This window comes from Vulpes vulpes, chromosome 16 (genome assembly GCF_048418805.1).
Source record: "Vulpes vulpes isolate BD-2025 chromosome 16, VulVul3, whole genome shotgun sequence".
Classification (NCBI taxonomy): Eukaryota; Metazoa; Chordata; class Mammalia; order Carnivora; family Canidae; genus Vulpes; species Vulpes vulpes.
Window position 1 is genome coordinate 94,365,932 of NC_132795.1, and position 27,021 is coordinate 94,392,952.

At 46.6% G+C, this 27,021-nt stretch overlaps 1 protein-coding gene across 4 annotated transcripts in view; it reads left to right on the forward strand.

Moving 5' to 3' along the window:
* Positions 1-27,021, forward strand: part of MEIS1 (Meis homeobox 1) — a 137,506-nt gene that overhangs the window by 54,674 nt on the left and 55,811 nt on the right. For all 4 annotated transcript variants that reach the window (XM_072741273.1, XM_072741272.1, XM_072741270.1 and 1 more), the window contains one exon: positions 21,206-21,351. In XM_072741273.1, coding sequence (XP_072597374.1) covers positions 21,206-21,351 — 146 coding nt within the window. The remainder of the gene's footprint in view (positions 1-21,205; positions 21,352-27,021) is intronic.

The following is a 27,021-nucleotide window of genomic DNA, read 5'->3' on the forward strand; positions in this document are numbered from 1 at the left end:
TGGGGAAGGAGGCCCAAAAGGGGAATGGAGATAAAATTATGTTATGGAATTGCAAGCTGACTTCTTTAAAAGTTCTAGTTGCTTGGCCGTCTGGGGCAAAGTGTCCACCGTAGGGCACTGACAAAGGGCCACAAATCTGTTTGCAAGTATCAAAGGGAAAAGATGATAGGGAAACATTTCTTTCTTTCTTTCTTTCGCTGATACAGGCGATGCATTGGTTTTTTTTTTTTTTCTTCCCCCAATGCAATATGATCTGGGTTGTGATTCACAGGGTTGAATGAATGGGCTGAGCTCCACTGATGAAAACATTTGATAATGTGGAAAATAAAAGCCCTGGCAAGGAGGAGATGGCAAGGCTTCCATTGTGTGTCCCCACACTTTGTTTTTATAGGGGTTCTCACAGGAACAAATAAATTGGAGTAAATAAAAGCAAACTAGCACTGTTAGCCCGTATCGTGGCCTCACACATGCTCACAAGACGACTCCGGCAGGAAACTAGCAAAGGTCTGTTCCCGCCCGTTCACGTTGCATCTTTATCTCCCTGGTTCATTGTTTGCCACGGAGTGCTTCAACCTCAACTTCCCAAGTGAAAACTTCCTGTTGCTTGCTTTTAAATATAGTTTTGTTAAAGCAACAACAACAATTAAAAAAAAAAAAAAAAGAAAGAACAGGAGAAAGGAATTAAGGAAGCCAACTGATGTGAAAGGGAGAAAGGCGGGTCTCTACCAGTGTGGCTCTCCAACTTTAGGGCTCAGATCACATGGCTGGTTACCCTCGATGCAATGAAAATCTCCTTTTAGGTACTCAGCTGCAGGAACCTGTCTCTCTGCCTCCCCAGGAGGTCGGGAGTGAAGGAGAACAATGGAAAATGGTCAGTGTTTCTCCACATCTGCCCTTTTCACTGTGTTTGGTTTCATGGAGTTTGAACTTTTCAGCCTGGTTTGAGGTGGGGATTTTCTGCCCTTGCAGTTAGTTGCAGGCTGGAGGGAAACCCATCCTTTATTAATTGTGCCCCTGCTCCAAGATCCTTTAATGTCAGTCTATCTGAAAAATTGTCTCCATTCCTGTGGAAAATATGGTTCTTATTCCACCTTAATGGGTGGGGGTTACTCTGATACTTCCTGCAATTTTGGAGGAAAGGGCAGCAGTTTTCTCAGGCCTCGGATATAAACAACATTGTTTATGCTGTTTCCACTCTTCTAGTCCTCTGTTTGTGCAGGCCCTAACACAAGTGGGTCTGTTTCACATTTAAAAAATTAGTGTATGTTTTCAGAATCAATCTATCAAGTTAGGCCCAAGAAGTGCGGTGAGAAGGCATGGTTGGGGGTTACCAAACTCTGGCTTTCAAAACTTGCTTGACGGCCATTTGTAGCTCTGGGTCCACGCTCACGTGATGGTGATGTGTGGGGCTTGGTAGAGTCCTTTAATTCCACGATGGAAGCCATCGATTTGGGTTCCTCTCCCCTGCTCGTTGCCTAACACTCCAGAAGCTGCCCCAGAAAATTCGCAAGGCCACCCCAATGGCCCCTTTTGAAGAAAACACCTAATGTGCTGGAAAGTCATTGTGAACATACAGTACACTGTAGATATCTAATAGTGGATATGTTGAAATCACTGATAGTACAGCGAATTAAAATCTAAAGGCAAAGAGCTCATTAAGTCATGAAGAGTGAGCGTCCACTCACTTCTTTGTGTGTGTGTGTATGTGTGTGTAATGGAGGTCGGCCAAGTGGAGGGTGGCTGGAGGGGGCACTGTAGCGTGCAGACTGGGGGATCCCCACCCATACCCTTCCAGTCCTGCAAGGACAGGAAGTGCAGCCCACTTGCCAGGCAGCCATAAACCTTTCAGCCCGTGTGAACCATCACTGCCCCTGTGGACGCAACCCCACGTGTCCTGTAAGAAGGACTCAGAAAATAGGATATGCCTGCACAGGTGGTTTTGACCCACCAGTGCAGATGCACGCTTGCCTAGCTGTTTTCTGAAGGGGGAGGGGTGTGTCTCTGGAGCACTGAGGTCTTACTTTCCAACCCAGCTCTATTTGCTACATCCCATACTGCACACACACATGGTCGATACCTCTTTCACTTGGTTGCCTTCTCTACTCTACCCTCCTGGGCACCAAGCTAAGAAAATTGCTGCTCTCATCTGGTGAGGTCCAACAGGAGAAGACTGTCAGGAGAATGCAAATGCTCATTCCTGTATGCAGTTCTCCAGTGGACTCCAGGCTGAGCATTCCCAGCATCCATCTGCTTGTTCCCGGAGATCCCCAGAGCAGAGGCCCCAAGCAACTTGAGGTTGTTTGAGCAGATCTGGCTGTCCTAAGTGATGGCCAGGCATCCCGCATGGATGCTAGTGAAAACTGCAGTTAATCTGGTGACTATCAGCTGGAAAACTCTTCTTTTTTTTTTTTCCTATTCAGGAGATTTGAAGTTGGTCTCATTGCTTGAAGGAGAGTTGCACCTTCTTGGTTTTACTGTTAAATACATTTTGGGGCCTGTTACCACACCCTTGCTTTTGGAAAAGTCATGTTACTCATTCCTGTGCAGGTATACCCACCCCATCTTCATAAAGAGGAATCAGAGGAAGTTGATGCTCCACCAAATCGCCTTTAAACTTTGGGGTTGGGCTTTGGGATGTTGTTGCGTGGCGGAGAGGCCTGGATAGCACAAGCACATAAGCATTTGACCCATTGGTATTAAAAACCTAAACCCCATAAGACGAGTTTGTCTGAGAGATCACCAGCTATCTCTTAACACCATAAGACAGCTGGTGTTAGCAGAAACGCTTATACTTAGCGTTTGATCTTGAAGGCATAAATTGGGGTTGAGTCTGGGGCTCAAGTCTTTCCTCGTCTCCCCGACACTCTCCCAACCGTGTGACTGTTAGGTTTGAGCACGAAATGCATTCTCTGATGCATCCTCTCCCAGTTTAACGTGGGGCCTTGCTGTCTTCCTAACTGGAATATTTGTACCTTACTTTACAGTTATGTGTCAGACCCTGGCGATTCCAGTCTTGTTAGTACCATCATTACTGCGGTAGCTCTTTCCTTACAAATGAATTCCCCCTTTCAACTTTCAGCTATGTCTTTAGAAAATGGTCTTGGTTTTCTTCCACCATCATACCAATAATAATAAATTAATCCAAGAAGTTGGAATTCCTCTCCCCATAGCCTCTGTGGAGTGGTTAGAAAAACACATCCACCGTGATGTTGATTTCCATCCATTACAAATGAACAGGGACAAAATATTCCTGACTGTTTGATGCTTCTTTCCACCACACATTACGACTCCCCTACCAGTAACCCACAGGGTCCACTGTCCTGTCCTCCCTAATGTACTTTTTAATAAATAGGGCCTGCTGAAAATAGGGATGTACTGCATTAAGTGTAAAATGATCATTTTAACTGCTTGCTTCTACTCTGACCGACCCATACGTCACTTAATCACACCCATTTCAGCAGAGAGAAGGAGAGAGAGAGAGAGAATGAAGATATGAGTGGATCATCTGTCTGTATATTGTCTGGTGGCAATATGAGTAGAGCGTAGGCCAAGGATGATTTTTGAGCCATCCCATTGTTTCCTGTGGTGCATGTATAGGTGGGGGTCTGATGGGCTGTATAGAAATATAGGTTTTACCGGACTTCACGAAGTGTGATCTTCATTAGTCCGGTTCACCTGTGACAGAGTGAGTAACATTATGTAAGAGGTGTCCTCAGCCTCTCCTCTCCTTTCAAATAGTTGAATCAACCAATCCATCAGTTGTTCCATAGGTAATAGCTCTCCTTGTAGGGAAAGGAGGCTTTAGCAAACCCTGGAATGCATGACCACATTCTTTTTTTTTTTTTTAAAGATTTTATTTATTCATTCATGAGAGACACACACAGAGAGAGAGAGGCAGAGACACAGGCAGAGGGAGAAGCAGGCTCCACTCAGGGAACCCAATGTGAAACCCGATCCCAGGACTCCAGGATCACGCCCTGGGCCGAAGGCAGGTGCTAAACCGCTGAGCCACCCCAGGATCCCCCATGACCACATTCTTTGTTAAATTTTCCTAATCATGGATTCTGTATATTCCACACATGTGGAGAGAGTAAAACTAACTCAGGGAAAGAAATTCTACATTTTTTTTTTTTTTTCTGTAGAGAAACAAAAGCCAGAAAGATAAAGTTGCTTTTCTACTGTCTCACTCCTCCATTAACTACTGGTTGCTCCTCCATTAACCCTAAATAAATCTAAATAAATTAATGATTTCGGTCGGCCATCCATTCAGCAAACACTGGCGGCCTGCTAGCGGTAGACTCGGAGGATGTCCAGTGCTGAACAAGACCCATTTGCTATGCTCCTAGAGCTAAGGGATCAGTGGGAATGGCAGGTGTAGACACAGGCCATGGAAATAACTGCAATACCAGCACGTGGAAACCACACCTACTCTTGTCGTGGCAGATCCTGGAAGTTCTCCTAGACAAGGGGCAATTTTTACAATATTTCACACTTTCCAGGAGTTTTCCCATATATAATTCTACTCACTATTCACAACATCCCTCTGAATTAGCTAGTTCCTCCTTCCCACTAGCCCTCTGTGGATGGAGGCAGGGAGGCTCAGCAAGATTGAGTTGCTTCACAAAAGCCACGCAGACAGTCGTGATTGGCCTGGAGCTTCAGTCCGGGGCTGTGACCATAGGTCAGTCGTGATTACATGTGTTCGGGAAAGCATGGAACTTGGAAAGATAAGAAATCGTGGCCTTGAGGTTGTGAAATCACTGTTTGACCATCTGGGATTTTACCCTCGATTTCGTGTTAAGTTTAGGAAGGCCTGGAACAATCATTCCACTTTCAAATAGCCCAGGCTCCGAACGCCCACTTTCCCATTAAAAACAAAACAAAACACAACGAAACAAGGCAAACAAATGTAGAAGAGAGGCGGTTATAGCATGATCGCTCCGCTCAGCTCTGCTTTCATAATTCTGGTTTTCATCCTTTCTTTCATGATAACATGGCTCCAAGTAGTCTCATTCCGTGCCTTGAAAGCGTTTGGGCTTCTCTGATGGAGATTATATACCCCTACTGTGATTATGCATTTTTAAAACCTGATCAGACTCATATTTTTTGACCAGAGAGTTTGGGGCCTGTGGTGATCCACCATACAACTGGCCGCCAGTCTTTTTGCTCAGCCTGGACTGTGCCGGCAGTGGGTCTTTCCTTCCGTTGTCTCTACTACAACCTGAGGGGAACTTGTTGCGCCAAATAATTGTGTAGATGCCTGGCTTGGGGAGAATTACTTCAGAGGTTTCTGGAAAGAAGAACGAAATACAGAAAGGATGGCCATGTTTCCCACATCCCTCTCAGTATCAGATGTGGAAACTGAACCACCCAGACTTGAACGGATCCGATCTGGGGGCCGTGTCCCAAGTCCCAGTTTGGCACGCCAGATGGGGAGAAGGCGGGATGCGCCGAGGCTCAGGAGCCCCAAGAATCGCAGTGACACAGAGCCCCTGGGCAGCAAGACGAGGCTGGGACGGGGCTGAGGCATCCTCGTTATTAAAAGGAACGAGGGCCTGGAGCACCTAACCTGGATATAAAATCTGGCCTCTGTGCAGGCAGCTGGGTGGTCCAAGACATAGCGTCCGAAGGGTGTAGCAAGTTCAGGCCTGGCATTTCAGATGCCCCGTCTGAGAGGTGGGACCAGCCGCAAGGAATTCTAGGCCGCAGGCCAACTCCGAAGTCAGGCAGGGCTGGGATTGGCGTGCTGAGGTCTGTTTTCACGGGAGAGAATCCCCTCCAGCTGGCCCTTCGTGGGAGCAGCATTTAGCCCTGGGAAAGAACGCTGGCAGGGCTGGAGGAGGGGAGAATGGAGATCCCCAGTCGGCCTGCCGTCGGGGTCAAGACTAGGCCCAGAAGAGGACGAGCGAGGAGCAGGAGATGGAGGGGCGGCCCCCTGCGTGTGGGGGCACGGGTGGGGTGGCCTGGGCTGAGGGCGGCCGTTGCCCCTGCGGAGCTGTATCTCAGGGAGCATCTTGGGCCCAGGCCTGACCCTGGGGGTCTTTGTGGGGGGCGAGTGTTGGAGACCAAGGGGTCCTGCGTGCGGCAAGGCCTCCGGAGGAAGCCCCAGGGGTGCGGAGAGCTGCTCCCCGCCTGCGGGGACGGGGACACTCGGCTGCCCCTCCCTCTCCCACTCACGGGCCCCCGGGCCCCCCACACGGACACAGGCCTGGAAGCCCCCCACGTGATGCTGCTGCGAAGTGTGTGCCCCGTGGTGCCTCGGGCGGTGCCCCGGGTGGGCCCAGCTGCCGGCCGGGTGGTGCTCCCTCCGGCTTCGGGGGCTCCCGCAGACCCAGGGCTGTTGGTGGCATCGTCCCCTCCGGGTGTGCCTTCCCGGGCCGTGGTCATTCGGTGCTGGTCTCCTCGGTTATCCTGCCGTCGGGGCCCGGCAGGCTGCTCAGGGCCAGGCCTTCCTGCCTGCGACTCGAGCAGCAGGAGCATGGCCAGGAGGTGCCCGGGGAGCAGCCCTGGGAGGAGGCCCCGCTGCCCCGGGAGGTCGCTCCGCAGTTTGGGGGGACGGGTGCGTCTTGACTGGTACCGAACCTCCTAGGTTAAGGGTGGGGGGAGAGTGTTCTGGAACGGTCAGGAGCCCCATGCGGGCCTGAGTTCACAGCAAGCCCTGTTCCCTGGCCTGTGTGCCAAGGCCAGGGCAAGGGTGACGGGAGGCGGTTCCGAAAAGCTCTGTCAGGGGTGTGCTCCCCAGGACGAGGGGGTCGTCTCTGTTGGCTACCGAAACAGTTTGAGAAAAACAAAACAAAAAACGTAACAAGTGAAGGTTATTATTATTATTTTTTAATTACGGAGAAATGGACTGTGGTTTAATCCGTTTGTTTTCACCATGATAACAAATTTAAATTTACCTTCTAAGGTTTTTGTGAGGATGAATTGATCAAAAACTAAGGCTCTCCAATGGTTTCAAGTGTCTAGTAAGTGCTCAATAAATATTAGTTTCTATCATGACTCTTATTCTTGCTGTCTAGACAAGAGGTGGACTGTAAACTTGAAAATGAGCCCTTTTTTTTTTTCTATAGGGCATCCCACTTGTCCTAGACCTTAAAGGTACTTTCTTAAATAATATAGCTGTTTTTCCCTATTTGTGAATCAAAACCAAAAGCCTTTGCTATTAATGACCACGGAAATATTATTAGGAGAGGCGAGGACAAGGTATTATGAAGTGACCTATTTTGCATGGGGAGTGAGAGCTTGTATTAATAAAACGTGTTTCTGTGTATCACGGTCCGGCCCTGGGCCGCCAGCACTCTGTGGTGGGCCTCTTAGGCAGCACCGCCCACCCATTTTTCCTCTGGAGCACACGTACAGAGGTCCAAGTCATTCCAGGGCTCTTTGGGGGGGAAAAAAAAAAGAAAAGAAAAAATAAAAATGGTATGTGGTGCTGGGAGAATGGGTGCACATGTTTTGGAAAAGTGGCTGCTAGGAGTGAGAACGGGAAGGGGCCAGTGAGGAGACATAGCTGCAGTGGCCGTGGTTGTTTTCCTGCTTTGGGTGCAGGGCTCAGGGGGAAATGTCCCCTTGCTCGAAGAAAGTCCTCAGTAGCAAAACAGCCACAGGAACTGGCATTCACTGGGCTAAGCCAGCTCTGCTGGGTCGTGTGTTAGATGTTCTGTGTAGCTTATTTTATGTGATCTGTTCAGTAACTCTAAGGTGTACTATTACTGTGCTTCTTTCTTCCGGGGGTGGGGTGGGGGTGGGGTGCAAAACAGAGGTTTGGAGACGCTAAGTGACTTGTCCAGGGTCATGCAGCTCTCAAGTAGTGAGGGTGGGATTTACACCAACCTAGACCGTCTGCCTCCAGAGGCTACACTGTGCTCTGGTTAGACCTCCCGGACAAGAGGTGAGGTGTCGCATGTGCTGGGGAGATGAAGGCCAAGAGAGGATCTGTGGCGCCATCAGAAAAGAGAGTCGAGGGGCCCCTGGCTGGCTCAGTCAGTTGAGCATCCGACTCTTGATTTTGGCTCAGGTCATGATCTCAGGGCCCTGGAATTGAGCCCCTCACTTGGTGGGGGGGGGGGAGGGTCTGCTTGAGAGTCTCTGTCCCTGCTCTGCCCCTCCCCACTGTGCACGCACATGCTCTCTCACTCTCTCTTTCAAATACATAAATCTTAAAAAAAAAAAAAAAAAAAAAAGTAAATCACAACAAAAAGAGAGTGACCCATTGGCGATAACCTGGCTTGGTCTGATCTTCCAGTTAGTCCTAGAGACTGTGCCCACCATAGTGAGTCGCCACTTCACGAAATGTGCTTATTTCAAGTGGCAGGCACCTGTCCCTAATTAACTGGGTGACAGCTACGTGTGCCGCAAAAACTCGACAAAAGAACCAGAGTCTTGGAAAATCAGAGGAGAGAAGGTTAGATGTAATCACAGATACATGCCAGTAATTCTCAGGCCTTATCTTTCGGAAACTGTTGGATCTTCAGATGGCTTTGCGATAGGAGAATAACAAGCTCTTATTTCTTTTTTTTATCCCAACGTCTTCCTTGCCTGGTTTCCTTCTAACTAAACTTCACCTCACCTCACTCACCCCAAAGACTTCCTAATCTACATTTTACAACCTAGTTCTATTTTTCTTTGAATGCAAAAAAATCTACCCGCACCGCACGGAATGCCATCTGGTTTCTCTCTCCCCGCCCCCATCCGTGGCATTCCCTCTCGCTCCGGCTTTTACCTTACTGCAGGAGGAGGCTCCCACTCTCTAGCTGCGCTCCCCTTCCGCTGACCCTTCATCCTTCCTGCACACACCATGCCCTTCCCCCCTGCATCCTTTCCGTACTGAGAGCAGAAGAGAAGGGATGAAGAACCTGTGAGCACCTTGAGAGGAGATCCCCGGGAAGCCAGGGAGGGTCAGAAGACAGGGTGGTGCCCAGGTTAGCCCACGCACGATGCTCGCAGAGAGGGCCGGGTTCCATCTTACTATACAGTCCAGGGAAGGGACGACAAATATGTGAAAAGTTTCTACAGAACATGGACACGTTATCCTGATTTATCTGCTGCCATTCAAGAATGATGTGGTCCAGATGACCAGAATCCTACATTTTTAAATATTAAGAAATTTAGGGGTATTTTTAGGAAAATGTCTCCGACTACACACACACTGTATCATACCTAATTTTAACAAACTTAAAAAAAATTTAAATCCAGCCGATACATGATTTATGGCCCTGTGCTGCATATCGTTTTGTCTACACAGCCTCTTTAGCATTTACAGAGCTGTTTCCCCCTATGCTAATGGGCCCTAGTGTGCCAGGTTCTTATTTTTTGCCTTTTTTTTTTTTTATCATCTTACATTGTTACAAAGCTCTCAGTCTGCAAACCATGAGATAGGAAACCAGATGAGTAAACCTTTTTGAAAATTGCATCTAAAATACACACAACAGTTCTCTGATTAAGGGTCTTATGGTCATTTCTCTGTAAAAAAAAAAAAAAAATACTTGAGCCTTGCCACATATAATCTGTGATTCTAATCCACTGGTTCTCAAACTTGGCTGTACATTTTAATCATCTTGAAGTTTTAAAAATCATTAATGCTGGGATCTCACCCTCCAAAATACTAATCTAATTGGTCTTGGGTACAGTGTAAGGCATCGGGATTTGTAAAAACTACCACATGATTCTATGTGTAGCCAAAGCTGAGAACCACTTCAAATGCTTCTAAAACCTGCATGTCAGTAACTTTTTTAAAAAAATTAAATCCTCCTTTTCAAGTATATTCTATATAATTTACTTTGCTGGAGGAGTGACCTCTTTGATTAAAAAAAAAATAATACTGTCTTTTCTGTGTTAGTGGACATATGTACACACACATACTATATATACACACACACGTGCAGAGTATATAAAAGTTTAAAAATAAATTATATGGCATACATATGAGGATCTCACAAAAATAAATGGTGTGTGTGTGTGTGTGTGTGTGTGTGTGTGTGTCTGCCTGTCCATAAGATCCCGTGTGTGGCATTTGTTTTTGTGCTTTTGTTTTTGTTTTGACTAAGAGATTCATGTTCACGGTTAAATAGAATGCTGTGACCATTCATTAATATATGATTTATATATTTTGGGAAGAATATCTCGAGGAATTTGTCATCCATTACTATAATAACGTTAAAAAGGTAAAGTACCAGTTCCTAAAATGCTGCCAAGATGTTGATTCGAAACAAAAGTTTATGACTTTTGCACTGTTTTACCTTTGCAATTATAAGCATATCTTTTTTTTTCTTTTTTCTTTTTCCCTTAGAAAAAGATTGGGGGATTTCCATTTCGTTTTACTGTTAGTATAAATACAAAGATTTCAGTAATATCTTGCAGTGCACTCACATCCTGAAGTTTCTAAGACTTCATTAAGAAGTTATGCTGTTTTTGCAGGGATTTTCCATGGTGTTTAGTCGTAAAAAAAAAAAAAAAATGCTGAATGGATGAAAAATGAGTAAAATCTGTGTTTTTTTTCCTTTCCTATTCATCATTGCTGTTTGTCCTCTGTATGTAGGTAACTAATTTGCTGTTGTTCCCCTGAGGGGAATTCAAGTCAAAAAGTCATATTGAATTACTAGAAAAAGGTATTCCTATCTCAAAAGAACAAAGTACAATGATTAAAAAAAAAAAACTTGGAAAATTTAGCTGGTTTCTTGGTGCATGCTGTATCTATCCACAGTCCTCTACTCATAAGAACACTTACATAAAATAAATCTTAAGTCAACAGCAAATATGAATATAACCAACTCCAACCGACAATCCTTACTTTCCACGAATTTAGAAAGTCCCATTTCTTCTCCCAAATCTATCGAAATTAAAATAATTCAACAGATTTTCTTCGTGTCCCATAAAAATCCAGCGGGCCTTTTCATTCTGGGTCTCCGTTACTTGGTTGGATCCTTTTTGTACTTCTTACCCTGCTGCGTTCTCTGCATTATTTGTGGTCTCCATGAAGAATCATGAATTGATAGATGCTTACCAGAAGGCGTTTGTTTGTAGTAAAGGAGTTATTCCAAATTTATTCCGACGGGTGGGCCATCTCTGAGTTATAAACACCCAGGTGAGAGGAGCATCCTCCAGACACACACGTCCCGCCCAGATCTCTCACTGCCCTTCTCCCCGCTGTGCACCCTCAGGACCCATTCTCTGTCTCCGCAGTTTCCGTGAAAAAGAAAGCAAAACTGAGCAAGGTGAGGCACCTGCGTGGCTTCCCCAATGCAGGCAGGGATGAGCAAGGGCCGAGTGGTTGAGGGTGGAGGGACGGAATGGCACGTCTGGGAACCGATCCTGGGCTCTCTGAAAGGCTGCCACCGGCTGATGAAAACCACAACAACAAGACTTCCCCAGCGCCAGCTGCCCCTTTTTTATTTTTCTTTCTGACTTTACTTACTACTCTACCTGAAATCCTGCCAGTCAAAGATCTGTTTGCATTAACGAATTTTCTTTCAGAGACGCCCACATTTCTGGGAAGGTGAAGGGACATCGGTGTCTCTGATCTCGCAGATCACTTTCTACCTAAGTGGGTCTGGCGTAGATGAACCAGACTCAAAGGCTGGGAATTGTGGTTGTTGGGAGATGGCAAGCGTGAACTCAGGGCAGGAAAAGGATGAGGCTGGGTGGGGTGTCCCAGGTGGGAGGCCAAGGCGCTGGGATGCTCTGAAAGCCCTGGAGATGGAGGCTGCACTGTGGAAGGGAATATAGAAAAGGAGGTCCTGGGGCACCTGGGGGCTCAGGGGTTGAGCATCTGCCTTTGGCCCAGGGCGTGACCCCGGGGTCCTGGGATCGAGTCCCCCCACAGGGAGCCTGCATCTCCCTCCGCCTGTGTCTCTCCCTCTCTCTCTCTCTCTCTGTCTCTCATGAATAAATAAATAGAATCTTAAAAGAAAAAAAAAAGGGAATGAAAGAAAAGGAGGCGCTAAAGGCACTTATGCATATTTTAATATTTTCCTAGGCCGATTCTATGTATAGAAATATGAGGAAAAAACCTTCATCTTCCTCCTTCTTCTTATACTTCCTGACTCCCCGCACCCAGGCTTCAGGTGTCAGAACTTTATTCGCTTAATGAATTACTTTGGCTTCCATGAGCAGGCCTAGGGACCGGACACCTTTCATAACTTGCTTCTATGTCAACGTATGTTCTCATGTCCAAGAGACCTGCTTGCGAATTAACCGGCGTGTGATCTGTGCCTACACTGGGGTCGACCTGAATGGACTCATCGCTTCTTCATTGTCCCTCATTCCCCGATCCTAATTTGAAATCAAGTGATTTGCTAGGTTGAATTAGAAAGAGGGGTGCCTGGGTGCCTGGGTGGTTCAGCGGTTGAGCGTCTGTCTTAGGCCCAGGGCGTGATCCCGCGATCCAGGATTGAGTCCCACATCGAGCTCCCTGCATGGAGATTGCTTCTCTCTCTGCCTTTCTCTCTGTGTCTCTCATAAATAAATAAAATATTTTTTAAAATGTCAAAAAAAAAAAAAAAAAAAAAAAAAGGAAAGAGATGCCAGGGCGTGAGGCTTTATTCGGTGAGATTTATGTGATATCGGGGCATGCGGGTCACTCCGCAGCCCCTTAGGAACAAACACCCTCTGACCATGGCCCACAAGGCCCTGAGTGGTCTGGCCTCCCTCACCTCGCCAGTGTCACCTGGTCCTGCTTTCCCGGTTCCGGTTCTGGGCTTGTGTCACGCTTCCAGACACAGGGCCTTGGTCCGTGCCGTCCCCGTGGCCTGCGGCTCCTTCTCTGCTCTCTGGCCCTTAGCGGCGGCTCGCCATACGGGCCCGACTTCCTCCACACTCCGGAATCTGCCCCAGATTCCTCCCCCGTCAGTTTCCTCTGTTTCCACACTCACAGATTTAGATTTCTTTCGGATCGAGTGCAGTCGCACCTTTATTGCTGTGATTGTCTTCTCTAACATCTGTGCCCTGTCTCTGGAAAACTCCAAAGACTCAGGGACCCTCTCTGATTTTGTTTACCATCCGTGTCTCTAACGGTTGGTGTCGTGTTTGGGACACAGTCGGAATTCAATACTTTCTTTGTTAAAAGAATAAACGAATGGTAAGGGGTGACTGCTTAGGCAAAAGATAGTTGCCTGTGTAGGGCTCATTTAAAAAAAAAATCTGATTTATTTATTGGAGAGAGAAAGAGAGCAGGGGGAGAGACAGAGGGAGAGGGAGCCTGATGCAGGGATCATGGCCTGGGCCGAAGGCAGACGCTCAACTGCTGAGCCACCCGGTGCCCCTTGTAGGGCTCATTTTTAAAGTCTGTGCTTTGCTTTTTTAGAAGAGGGGGGCAGCACATTCAGAGAGGGAGTTGCCTTCTCTGTTTCTTCCATTAGGTTCCTGTGATGTCAGGTGTCAGTCCACTAAAGGGCAAAATAAGCTGTGAGCTCGCTCCGTGGTGGCTAACTAACAAGTGGGTGTCACCGTTTAACAGACCTACGCCAACGAGAGAGGACAAGCTTCATGGCAGGCCTCTGGAAAGCCAACCCTGGCAAGCGTACACCTTACACATTCCTTTTTACAAGTACCAATAACATGTTTATTTAAGGTTTGCTTCCCCTCGATCTTCTCCCCGACTCTCCCTTCACCTCTGTCTCTCAGCCACGGCCTTCAGCGTTTATCCGTAACGCGGGCCATGTCCTAGGCCCCTTCTAGAACCTCACGCCGCCGTTGACTCCTTATCCTGGTTTCCAAAGGAACCAACACCTCAAGATTTTCAGGGAGGTTGCGGGTGGCACCATAACACATGTGAGAACGTGCTTTTCCTCTGTTACTTTTCTTCGATCAACTGAGCGTCACTCTGAACCGGGAACAAGGAGACATCAAACACCTAAGGATGAGAAGAGATACAAAAGGGAGGCCGAGGTGACCGAAACCTAACTCAAGTCGAACCCCAAAGTGAACCACTGGACGCAGACAATGGTGTGTTTGTCTATTGGCCGCCCTCTTGAAGACGTACAGAGTCTGCTGTGTTTCTCTTGAAAGCGTGTACTTAGACTTACGGGGTCGTATTAGGTTTTCATTGATCTTGGAGAAGCCTTTCTAATGTCCCCGAGGACCCTACGGCGCGTCATTCTGTATATCAGATGCCAAGGTCCTCCGATAACCTGTTGCTGAGAACTTGCTGAGGCAGGTGGAGGAGTGCGGTGGGGAAGGCCCATCCGTGACTTGGCAAAGCCAAGGGAAAGCCAGGGTCCTGGAGTTTTGTGTTTGGCAGCGGGTCTCTACAGCGTGCGCCCGGAGCCTGAGCTCGGGGTGACATGGTCTGCTGCGAGGCAGCTGGGCTCCTTTGCTAGGGTCGAACTGGGAGGCGTGGAAGTAGCGTGTGTCATTCACTGGGGGAAAGGGCAGAGGGGAGCAAACACATCGGCGTCATCTTTTAGAGTCGAACTCAGGAAAACCTGTGCAACCAGCAAGACCTTTTAGTTAGGCCAAGCGCTTTAAACTGTCATCAAAAGAGGTAGGAGTGTGTTCCCGAGAGACAATGGCAAACACTGAGAAGAACTCTGATTCCTCAAGTCAGTCCACCTTTTGTCCACGGCGAGCTGCAAGATTCCAAGGGAACGTCCCAGCTTTGGAGAATGCGTTTCCTTCACGTCTTCGTAGGGTTTACCGATTTTCCTTGGTGACTGAGCTTCAAGAGTTTAAGCAGCTGGCAGAGAGGATGAGCACAGGTGGAAATGGAAACCCGTTTTCTCCATGCAGTGCAAAAAGAAAAAAAAAAAAAAAAGGAAACGCATGTGCCCGTTCCTTTCGTAGCCAGGGACAAGTTTGTACCCTGGGCACTGGGACAAGCCAGGGCCTTGGAGACTCTTGGAGGGACCAGGACCCTGTCCCTGTTTTCATAGTTCCTGTGACCTAGTCTAGGGGATATAACACTACAGGACACCAACAGTCCCGCAAGAGTGCGACGTGTGCTTGGATGGAGGAAAAATTGGGGGTCGGGGAGGGGTGGCACCAAGCCGCCAGAGTCTGGCACATGCTTCCCGCTCCTGAGAGGCGATGGCAGTTGGTCGAAACCTAGAGACGGTCACCAAAGGGCTTGCCGGGAAGGACCCTGCAAACAGGCCTAGCACAGGGGACCGCACGGGGCGTGGGAGCTGTGCCCGCCGGGAGGGCGTGAGAAGCCCGGGAGCCTCAGGACCGGGGTGCGAACCCCGCAGGAGGCAGCCCGAGGCCCCCGGCGGGGACACAGAGATGGTGCAAGGCCTTCCTCGGCGGCCTAAAACGGACGCCCTTTTCCCTGAAGGCAAATGATAGCCGCAGCAGGATCTTGAGAGCCGGGGTTATAAGATCATATACGTATCTTAGAAAAATCACTCTGGCAGCTCTTACACATTCTCCCGCGAAGACAAAACACTTCTTTATAACTTCTGAAGCATTCTAGCTGGTTCCTGAGAAAGGGTTGTCTATAATTCTCACCATTTATCCTCTTAACATAACACAGAAACATTATCCCATCTGACTTCTGGCTAAGCAGACGCAGCCCTGATCTGGAGCAGTGGGCTTGGGGTAGTTTTACATCCTTCCTAACAACCTGGCACACTCGGGTAGCTCCGCTCCAGAGGAAACCCGACCTCCCCATGCTCATGGGATGTTTGCACCAGCAGCAGCCCCTGGAAGGGCAGGGAATGTTCTACACGCCGTGTAAGGGGTGAAATGCCATATTCATCCTCGTAGATGTGCTCTGTGAGAAAACAGACTGGAGGAAAGAAAAAAAAAAAGAAACAACAACAACCCTTCATATTGGAGGAAAAGGGAGCCACCTTACAACATGAGCTGTAGGGTCTTCGTGCTTTTGGGTTGACCGCGTAGACACGTCCCAAGTCATGGCAGAGTTTACTCCGCGTCGAGAGGTGCGGTTACGAACGGCCTTGGTTCGGAGTCTGCGGGCCTCTCTGGGACAAACATTCTGCTTCCAAACACTTGAAGGTGAGCAAAGCAAAAGTTCAGGAGCGACCCCGGCCAGAGACTACGGGTCCTACGGGTCCTCAGGACAGGTCTGTAAATGAATTGTCTCCAAGCTGGGAGGCCTCGCAGCCCGACTTCTAGCAAAACAAGAAGGGCCACAACCCGACACCTTCCTCTGCCCCGGCGGTTGAAAGTTCACATCCCTAATTAGGAGTCTTGCCTCAACGACGGAAAGAGCCCTGTGACAGCCAACCCAACCCGTTTTATGTACACCTGCTGGCCGGCCGACGCTGGAGGGCCCTCTGGGTTGTGATGGTGAATCTTGGGCCCTTCGGGGGGTTTTGTTCCGGCCTGGCTCGGAATAGGTTTAGGGGATGGGCAATCCTGGAGGTTGGAGGGGGGGTGCGTGGAGAGAGGGAGTTAGGAGGAAGAGAAAAATGGGAGCAGGGCTTTGACCTGCCAGAGAGGAGCCCCTGCTGACACGGTCAGTCTGACCCATTGAATGGCCTGAATGCGGTAAATGCCGCTTTATCCTGCCTTGAAAGGCACGAGATAGCACAGTCTAAATGCCTGGGCATGCTTAAATAGGCGACTCGGGATGTTTGAGTTGAGCGTGTTTGAAATCTGAGCTCTCTGACAGCCTGGGAGCTGCCACAGGTCACCTGCCTTGCTCCGCAGGGACAGACCAGGTCTCGCAAGAAATTGTCCGTAGACGAATTGTAGTACAAATTCCTTTCTTTGTTGCTTGGCCTCTTTCACTAGACCATGGCCTATAAAATTTTGTAAAAACAATTCTTAAATATTATTTGAAAGGGCAAATGGCCCACGCTGAAAGGTTTGACAGTTTGACATATAGTGCATGGTTTTGATAGCTCGGAAACTGGAAAGTGTGGCCAGGATCCCCCCCCCCCCCCCCCCCCGCCTCGTTAGAAGCCTGGTGTTTTTCACGTAGTGTCTTGTTGCCGCCGAGTCCCTCTGCTCCCTGCAACCTGACAGGCAATGAGTCTGCTTCAGTGATCTTCAATCCTTTTAGACTAATTCGTGAGAGAGCAGAAAAATGGCTGGCACCTCGCAATCCAGCGTCCAGAGAGCCCAGAACCAGGTATTGCCAATTAAGGAGCCATCGGGATAATCATATCAAAGCATTGGAGGCTTTGGAGGCTTCTCATAAGGCCAGAGCCAGTGGCGAGAGAGAGAGAGAGAGAGAGAGAGAGAGAGAGAGAGAGAGAGAGGAAGAGAGGAGAGAGGAGAGCCCAGAGTTTCACTTGAGTGAGAGGCAAAAAGGGATTGGAGTGGCCGGGCCTCCTCAGAGCCGGGGAGTCACAAGGAAGGGGGTGCTGCATTAGAATGTTGCATATGTGCAGCAGCGGGTGCTCTGCGCCCCTCGGCTGCCTCTGCATAGCCAAAGGCCATTTTCGGGAGCCTCTGGCCCCTCAGTCACTGGCCTGCTAGTTAATTGCCACACGGACTTCATGACACATGGGCAGATAATATGACATTTTCGGTTTCTGTCACTAGCAAACGCCACAACGTTGCTTGCACTAGTTGCTAAGAAGCTGTCAGAAACCATTAGCAATTGGCTAAAGTCGCCCTATGGCATTTCCTCATAGCATCAGCAAAACGAGCATAAATCACCCACTGGAGCCTACTGCTATCCTAATGAGGCTGTAAGCTTGTTTATGGACTAGCATCATTTTTATGATTATTTCCACCTTTTCAGTTTGCCTTCATTTGGCGGCAGGAGAAGTCAGCTCCAGGAATGAAGTCACTGCTGACATTTTACAAATGTGGTTCAGAGCTGCTGCCTGCTGCCATGTGGTCGGCCGGCGGTTCTCCAAGTTTGTTTAGTGATCTTAAAAATAAAAAAAAATAAAAAAATAAAAAAATAATTAAAAAAAAAAAAGGAAATAAATCCTCCAGAGACCGCATCGAGGTGACTGTATCAAATTGCAGAGTGAATGGAAATGCTAGAGGTACAATTGACCATTTAGACTGTTCCTCGGAGGTGGAGACGTTTCGAGATCAATTTTCAGTTCTAGAAAGTGGAAGAGGTTAAACAATTTATGAAAATCTATGAAAGTGTTTGCTTTTAGAATAGTCTGTTGTATTATGCTCTTCTCCTTCCCCATCTTCTCCATTTCCCTAACTTGTGTCGGGAAGGAGCAGGGTTTATTGTTTTAGGCTTTTCTGAACATGCACCAGTATTTACACTGGATTGAAAGCATTTGCTTCCAATGAAAATCTTGTCTTAGATTACAACCCAGCAGTGTAATTTCCCTCCCAGATGGGAGTAAAGTAGCTGTATTTGCCTAAAAACAGTAGGAAGAACAAACTGTGCATTAAGCCAAGGCTGTTTTTGGCTTGAGCTAATGATGTAATAGAAACCTTTTATTCGGGAGAGGTCACTGCCAGGGACTGAAGGGGGTGATCTGGCTCCTGCTTGAAAGGTTTCTCCATTGTGTCTACATAAGTCTTCACTTAAAAAATTCTGTTCCTAATGCTGCTGCTTTCATACAGCAGAAATAAACAGGAAAGGTTCTGGTGAGTGTTACACATGGAATGCAGAAAGCCTTCCTCTCCTAATGGAGTATATAATTCAGGTGCCCTCAAGGCACGCTTTCAGGAATTCTTTTGCCTGAGGTAATGGGAAGCTAAGGCTGCTTTAAGGCCTTGATTATCTATTGATGCACAAAGCTGGAAAAAAGTCATCTCCGCTGGATTATAGTAGATATTTCCATAAATTATCAATGAATTCTCTTCGAGGCAGGCACTAGGCATCGCCTGCTAAATTAATCTGAAGGGGTTTTGAGACGGATGGAAAGGCTATTTTTTTTTTTTTTTAAAGGTGGAAAACAATCATGGAGAGGTGGTGAAAAACTGTCATTAGGTTAGGAGCTTTTCATTTTTAATCAATGATCAAGTAATATGTTTCTTTTCCTCGGTTACCTTTTGCATATTGAAAGTGGATTAGCCCATTGAAATTTTAAATGCTGTTGAGTTGGTTTCTTTTCTCATGTTTCTTTAATGAATTGTTATTTTATATGGTGAATTGCTTCTCTGAATAAAAAGCCTCTTTAAATACTGGACTTTCAAGGAATTTATTAGGCAAATCCAAGGGGACTCCTTCTAAAACACTTGGTTATGCAAATAACGGGTTTGGTGGGGTGGGAGGAGCACCAGATTAGGGGATGTGGTGTGTCTGGGCCCAGGCCTGCAGCCCCAGACCTGCCGTGTGACCTTGGGCAAGTCACCTAAGCACTTTCTTGGCTCGCTGCCCGTACAAGTGAGGGCTCTGGAGCCCGCAGGACGGAGGGTTGGGGCGGGGGGGATCTCTAGGATCTTTTCCACCGAGAACACAGCTATGATTCTATGAAACTTGAACAAAACAGAGGGATTTTTAGATACAATAAAATTACGGATTTTTTAAAATAAAAATCACAGAAAAGTTCTGCCAAAGTTTCGTGTCTGTGGCATAGGCGGCAGTCATCGCAGAAACGTCGAAATTAGTCTGTTCCTCGCCCACCAGTCTCTAAACTTTACCGTACAAGTTAAGGCTGTTTGGGGGCAATTTCCTTTTTTTGGGGGGTGAGGGGGGGGGGGCTCGGCAGGGGACTCCTGAGAGAGCTGGTAAGAACAATTGATTAATGGCGACCTAATTACCGTAGATTAGACCAGAATCACTGAGATCAAAGTAGTACATTTGTACCTAGTGTCTTTGGGTGACAGAAATAAGGGTCAGGGAATAAGGGATCCAAGGAAGCCAGGGAACCGAACCTGAGGCCAGGGCCAAGGCGCAGCGGCCGGGAGACGGGTGTCATCCGAGTACCCGACTCCTCGGCCGCGTAGACGGCCCTCCAGTAGCATACTCAGGCCGGCCCCGTGCCCCCAGGTGTGCGTGCAGGCCTCATGCCCACGTGCCCTCAGGTGTGCATGCAGGCCGCATGCCCCCAGGTGTGTGTGCAGGCCATGTGCCCCCAGGTGTGCGTGCAGGCCTCATGCCCATGTGCCCTCAGGTGTGCATGCAGGCCGCATGCCCCCAGGTGTGTGTGCAGGCCGCGTGCCCCCAGGTGTGCGTGCAGCCGCGTGCCCCCCAGGTGTGCGGGCTGCCTCACCGCCAAGCCTTCTTCCTGGGCCGCGGGGCCCTGTCCCGCCCTGGAAGTCGGTGGCTTCCCCTGAGAGCTGGGGCAGCCCGCAGGTGGCGGGTCGGGAGGCCCACTTGGCAGGAACCAAGCTGCCCAGCCCCAGCCTCGTCTTCCTTTTGAACTTTTGTGCCAAAACACGAGGTATCAGTTCCCATTTGTACCTCGCGACTTGCGCGAGGCAGTGTGTGCTTCCACGGGCTGAAACGTCATTTTTCTGTCTTAGCACGCACGGCGCTGTGCGAGGCACGCTGCATCTTTGTGTTTTATCGTGTCACAGCGCCAGAGTGTTTTCTAGAGGACACAACATAAACGTTAGAACAGAGAGCAACGGAAGAATGGGATCCACGATATTCAGGAGTTAGTAAACCGGTGACTTTTCAATGAGCAAAATTTGAATCTGGAAGAAATCTTAGAAATTGCCTGGATTTGTAGGGTAATCCAATTCAACGGACTATTAATTTAACATCACTTTAGTGGCTTACGTAGTAATTGTTTCCTAATTTAAAAAAAAAAAAAAAAAACTATTTCAGGGAGTTTTGCCCTTACTAAACTTGATGCTCTCTTTCTATGACAAGAAAAATTATGTTCTATTTGAAGCATCCCTATGTCAAAGTGCTTCGGTGATGGATTACTTACATTTCCATGGCCTACTTTGTAGTCTTAGATGGATCACTTGTGGAAATAGTCGCTCTCTTAAATGCATCTTCTCACAAGTTGACATCAACGACTGTAGGTGGGGTTTGAATACCCAGGCAGGGACGGCACGTCTGCCCACGGCCACCACCATATCGAACTCCCCAGTTACACTTAACACGTCTCAGCTGTACCCCTCTGAATAATTACCATGGCAACGAAGCTACTAAAGAGATTGGCCATTTCCCCTCCTTCCCTTTGACCTTTCCCACTGTCCTTTGGAAGAAGTTCCTTAGACCTGACTACTTTTGAGCCTAGGCCTTGTTGTTTCTCTTTGTCTTGGAAAAAAGGAAAAAAAAAAAAACCTAATAAAAACAGTACCAAATAAACTATTAATCATTTATATTGCTCTTTTGGTTTTGTTTATATCCAAAGGCATTCTATTTGCATAAAGCATGTCAAGGTAGCATCAGTCAAAATTTGATTCACTATGTTTGCAGGTGATGGCTTGGACAACAGTGTAGCTTCCCCCAGCACAGGTGACGATGATGATCCAGATAAGGACAAAAAGCGTCACAAAAAGCGTGGCATCTTTCCCAAAGTAGCCACAAATATCATGAGGGCGTGGCTGTTCCAGCATCTAACAGTAAGTGGATTCTAAATGACATATGTAAACTAAATATGGACGATGAACCCGTTGTGATAGAAAAAAAAAAAAAAGATGGGGGAAAATGATCCCTCTGCACTTGGAATATTTCATAAATCACTGTGTCCCCCTAGTTTTTACAGAAGTGTTAGCCCTTATTTCCTAGATACTTACCCCAAACGAGGACTGTTATTTGAAGTTCACTATTGCAATTTTGTTAACTGTAAGTTATAAGGTGTAGGAGTTGTGATTTTAAGTATGTATGTTAATGATGTTGCTTTTCTCAGTGTGACTCTTGGGTCCCTAGAACCAAGTCCTACTAAGAAGAAAGTAAGATAGACCCCGGAGAGAAGGACTTCCTTTCTCCTAACGCTGCAGCGGACCTTCCTAGCGCACGGTCCCAAAAAGCTTAAATCTTGTTGCAATGGCAAGATGCTCACATAAATTGCTCTGAAGTGGTTTGCATGCACTGGTTGCCATTACGAGACATTCATCCGAGCCCGAGCTGCACAGTGAAAGTTGTCCCTGTGCTTAGAACTGTAAAGGGAAACAGCAATATAGAGTCAACTCTTCCTGTGTAGTCCCTGGTGACTTTTCAAGCAGAGTAACAGTTTATATTGTCTGTGTGAGTATTGCTGTTTTCACTGCAGGAATTCTCCTGGAGATGTGAGAAACTGGAGATTTGGGGCTTTATGCCACCGAGGGATTTGTTTTGTTTGGTTATTGTTCTGAATGAATTTCATGTTCAAAATATTTATAATCATAATATTTTGGTGGATATTTTTGTAAGTGCATACCGACTTAATGACATCCGAGGAAGAAGACGGAATGAAAATTTATGGATAAAATAATATTTTAAAAATCAGCAACGTTGTCGCCACGGGGGACTTCTCACTATATTAGGGACAGAGGTTGAGTTTAAAATAGGTCATCGCCTCGCCCCCGCCTGGTAGCCTCAAGTGAGCGAATGCTAAAAGTCTTGGCTTTTTGAGAAACGTCAGAAGCAAACTCTTTATGTTACTGTTTTTTTTTTAAAGCATAGTTTGCTTTCCTTAACGTCATTTATGTTTAAATATCAAGGTTAATTCTGCGTTGTCACCCATGTGGCCAGGTCAGTTGACCCTCCCCACCTTTGCCCGCCTTCAGAGCGCTGGCCTCCATAGCTTGCACTGTGTCAGGGAGACACGAGGGGCCGTCAAAGGCCACCACGCTGGTTCTGCTCCTCTGGATGGAGGCTCTGCCTCCAGGAACACTCGAGGGTGTAAATTAATCCAGACTTTCCGGCAAGGATAACTAAAAAAATATATAAAAAATAAATAAGTAAAATACTTTCCTCCCTCTGCCCCAGTCACCATGATTCCAAACAGCAACTAGACTACCCTGACCATTTGGGAAGCAGCTTTGGAGGCTGGCCTAGGGCTGGTAGTTAGTTGGAGCTTTAGATCGTGTGGCTGATTTTAGCAGCATATGCGGTTTACCCCAAACCCCACCCGGGTGCCGTTACTTACCTGACGCCTGTTACCTGTACGCGGATAGTCCGAGATGTGCCTGGTGCAAGTTTGCCCCTGAGGGTTATGGACCACGACTGAGGGGGATGGGAAGGGCCAGGGTCTGGAGGGCACGGAGGGCACGGAGGGCACGGCAGGAGGAAAACGTAGCGGGAGATAGGCAGAGGCAGTTGGTGAACGGTGCTGATGCAGCCGTGCTGATGTTTTGTCACTGGGGCCAACCAGCCAACCAGATCCGGAGCCTGGGGGTGGGAGGGGACAAAATCAGGTGGCCCCTGAGGTTATGACCAAAGTCTCTTGCCTGTATTAACGGGAAAAAAAAAAAAAAAAAAAAGAATGGATTTCATCAGCTTCCATCTCAATCTGCAAAGGAGCTTGAGGCTGAGATGCCCCTGAATAAAATATAATCAAATATTAGTTCAGACAGAATCAGGAGAGAGAGAAGCAAGTTCTTTTATTCATCCACCAGGTTTCCTGGTTTTCTAGGTCATACCCTTGGGAAGAACCTTGTAGAGAGAGCTATATTATCTTCTTAAAACAAAACGAAACAACACAACAAAACTTCTGTAGCCACCAGCAAGATCTTACCTGCATTGTGATGCTTTTTGTGGTCCATCTGTTATTCGGGCAATTAGATTGGAAATTATTCATAAACTGCCTGATTTCTTGAGGCCTGGCTAACGTCTTTCAGTTTTGGGGTCTGTGCTGGCCTTTGCCCCTGCCCTGGAAGGGGAAACCCATTTGTCCACACCTCCCTGGCTTTCTGTGCATGTTTGCAGAAATCGCCTAGTGGCCTGCATCGGACATGCCCACCTGCTTCCCCACTCCGCTGCCATGTGCTCGTACAAAAATATCGGTAACGGTAACCACCTCTAAAAAAACCCAAATGTCTCACAGTATCATCTAAAAAGCAAAGGAGATACATTTAAATTTCCTCCCTCTTTCCTTCCCCCAATGAAAACGATGCCCTACCCTCTTCTCTAATTGCAAGACCAGCTAGACGTCCAGTTGTCAGTTGTCTTGTTACACCTCTTGAAGGAATGCACAAACCGCTTAGGTCATCGTTCATAGTCAGGAGCCGGTCATAACGAATTCTATGGGAAAGGCCTCTAGAGTTTAAGGAGAGTTTTGTTATTTGTTCAAATGTGATTAAGTAGTGATATCTCCGCACTAATCTTTTAGCAACTTTATGTCAAGTTCTGAGGGTTCTGGGGGATTGCACGATTCATTTGGAAGATGCTACAAATTTTAAATGTTCACATTCTTGCTTATATGATTAATGTAACTTAATCTGGAGAAATCCTGTCTGAAATCTTGCAGGATACGAAAGAGCATTCGAAACTCTGACTAATTAACGTAATAGCAATAACAATTTATTAGCAAGCTGTAAAAACTAATCTTTTAACTGCCAAAAAGCGTATTATAAAACCTCACATACCTTTTTTTTTTTTTTTGAAAGCAAATTCCTACTTTCTTTTATTTTTCAAATAAATGGGTCAATCTTTACATTGGGTTTATTCGGTTAAAAACAGCAACAACAACAAAAACCTGTCTTTGAAAGGGCTTTCAAGCATTTGTGTGTCAGGGGAGTAGAATGGGCCCTGAAAACAAAACAAAACAAAAAACACACAAAAGAAACTTTCCTGGATTTGCACCCCAGCTGCATAAGAAAAATGTGCTGTTTCTGTAGCTGTCCACAGGTAGATTTAATCGGTAGCACATTTTACTACTCCAAGGAGAGAACTAAACCTTCATTCTGTGACTCGCAGTGAGCTAAACTGGAAATACTTGTATACAATGAAAATAATAAAAGAAAAAGGAAACAGATTTTAAACTTTGGTGATTTTGGGGTAAAAGGAAATTTCAGTGATGTAAATCTCCACCTCAGTCTTGGTTGAGCATTTGCCAGTTTTGATAACTAGGAGCAGGTCTCTTAAAAGAAACTCTTCCCTGGAATCGCCAAGGATGACTGACATTATTTAGATAATAAGAGAGAATTCGAAAGAAAACAAAAGCATTTATTAATAGAAATGCTTGCATTTGCCTGAAGACAAATTATTGCAAACAATTAAGAAATACTTAATATCTGAGTATGAGTCACTGTATAGTCAGTCAGTTCGGGGGCATATGCTCCATGAAGGTTTCTTTTTCCTTCTGAAAGGTGTTATTCCAACTATAACTACAACCTACTATGTCATAGTGTTTAAACTGGATGTGTTTTACATATTGCCAGTTATTTTGCTATATGGTGTTACAACGATATGTGCCTAAGGGCCTAGCGAAAATGAGAAAAAGGGAGAAATACAACGTTTCAGGTAAAAAAAAAAAAAATCAAGGGTTTTCTGTTTTGTTTCTTTCCCCCCTACCCTATTGGATTTATACCCTCTTGCATATTGCGGATTTAAATATAATCTAAATAGAAAAGCGGTTAATATGGTTCTTATTTAAAATATGCAGTGACATGTTTTCCGGCATGGAGCTGCTGTGTGTCCCAGGAATCTTGAAAGTTAGGAAGAATGCAGGCTGTTCACATACACACCTGCGGGGTCAGGTGAAGAAACCATGCGAGGGGCGACGCATCTGGTATTTGACCAGTAAGGGGAGGTGACCCTCAAGGTGAATTGGTTTTTCATTCACATTCTCTTGGATTCCTTTCACTGATCTTTCGGATCTCATTGGATGCTTAATAGAGACACTTTGTTTCTGTGTCTGGATACACATTTTTTTTTTGACTCTTTGGTTTTGTTTTGTTTGTTTCTTATTTGTGAACTTGTAGCCTTGAAAAATCCTTGTTTGTCTGTGGCGAAATTTATGTCTCAATTTCTGATTTATAAGACGTTCCTCTCAATGTGGATAAAGCCAAAGTGAGGGGTTGTAGAATCTTCCAGGTTGAGAATGGCGTTTCCATAGAAACACTATTAGATGAAAAGTGCCCTGCGGGTCCGCCACTCTAAGGATGGAGTAAATGGAATTGAATTGGGAATTGAATGCTCTAGAAGAGACAGATGTTGTTTCATTGGTTTTGCTTTTGGTAACAAGATCTGTTGGCGACATCTTAGTGTCATATCTCTGCTTGCAGTTTTGGAAGAATTGTTCTCTCAACATTAGGAATTATTATTACACTGAAAAAGTCCTTCTCATTGGTATCCAGACAACCGTTCTGTTGATCAAGGTGAGTGAAAGGTCAAAAGGCAGACAGAAGGACCTGTAGGCGGGCATGTAGGTAGGTAGCAGATGGGATTTGGTCCCCTCCTTCCGTCCTCTGTTTTTCTGTCCCTCACCTCTAAAATTTGATGGTTTCAACAGCAAATATTTCCATTGTGCCTAACCAGCTGGTATGATTCGGCTAAAATCAGTCCTAAGAGGATAGTGGGGTCAGGAAGGCAGTGTTCTTGAACTCTTGCCCAGAATGGGAAGGAGGGTAGTACAAAGTATTTGAGGACAGTCCTTCCTTCAGACTAGTCCTAACGTATCTTCATGTGCGCGTGCCTGACCCAAGGGAGGTGGTTTGTGGAGACAGCAACTTTGAGTCCTTCTTCGCTGCGTGTTTTCCGCAGATACATGATTAAATTGAGATTCTTGAAAACCAGGATGTAGGGGTGACAAGAATTTTTCCCTTCCAGATGTCCATGTGCCTTATCAAAAATGAGCTCTCGTAAACCTAGGAGAATATCTTTGTAGCTGCGACTTTTTCTCCTACACGTAGTTGCCATTCACCTTCACGGGCTTTCATGATGATGATGGGTCAGAGCAAGGCTGTGCCAAAACTAGCCCAAGTTTGAGTGACAGATCCCTCGATTTTAATTTTAAAAGGTCTCTGCTAGTTTGGAGATAGCATATTTCCACTGTGATTACATTGGACCCTGACGATTTTTCACCCAATTGGGAATCCTCCCTCTTAGGAGGCAAATGGAATAGATTGTTTAATTACTTGGAGGTACTGTTGGAATGCCCTAATTCTTCTGTGATGTATGCCATATAAACTCCGTTTTAATAATGAAGCGGGTGGTTTCTAGATTCTGGGGCAACTGCCTTTTTTTTTTTTTTTTTCTCTCTCTCTCTCTCTTTCTTAGCTGGTTATTGAAATCCTAATGGGATGGGTGATGAATTTTCTTAGGTCAGGTAAACTGAAAAGGCTACAGCTGGAATTCTTCACCCAGAA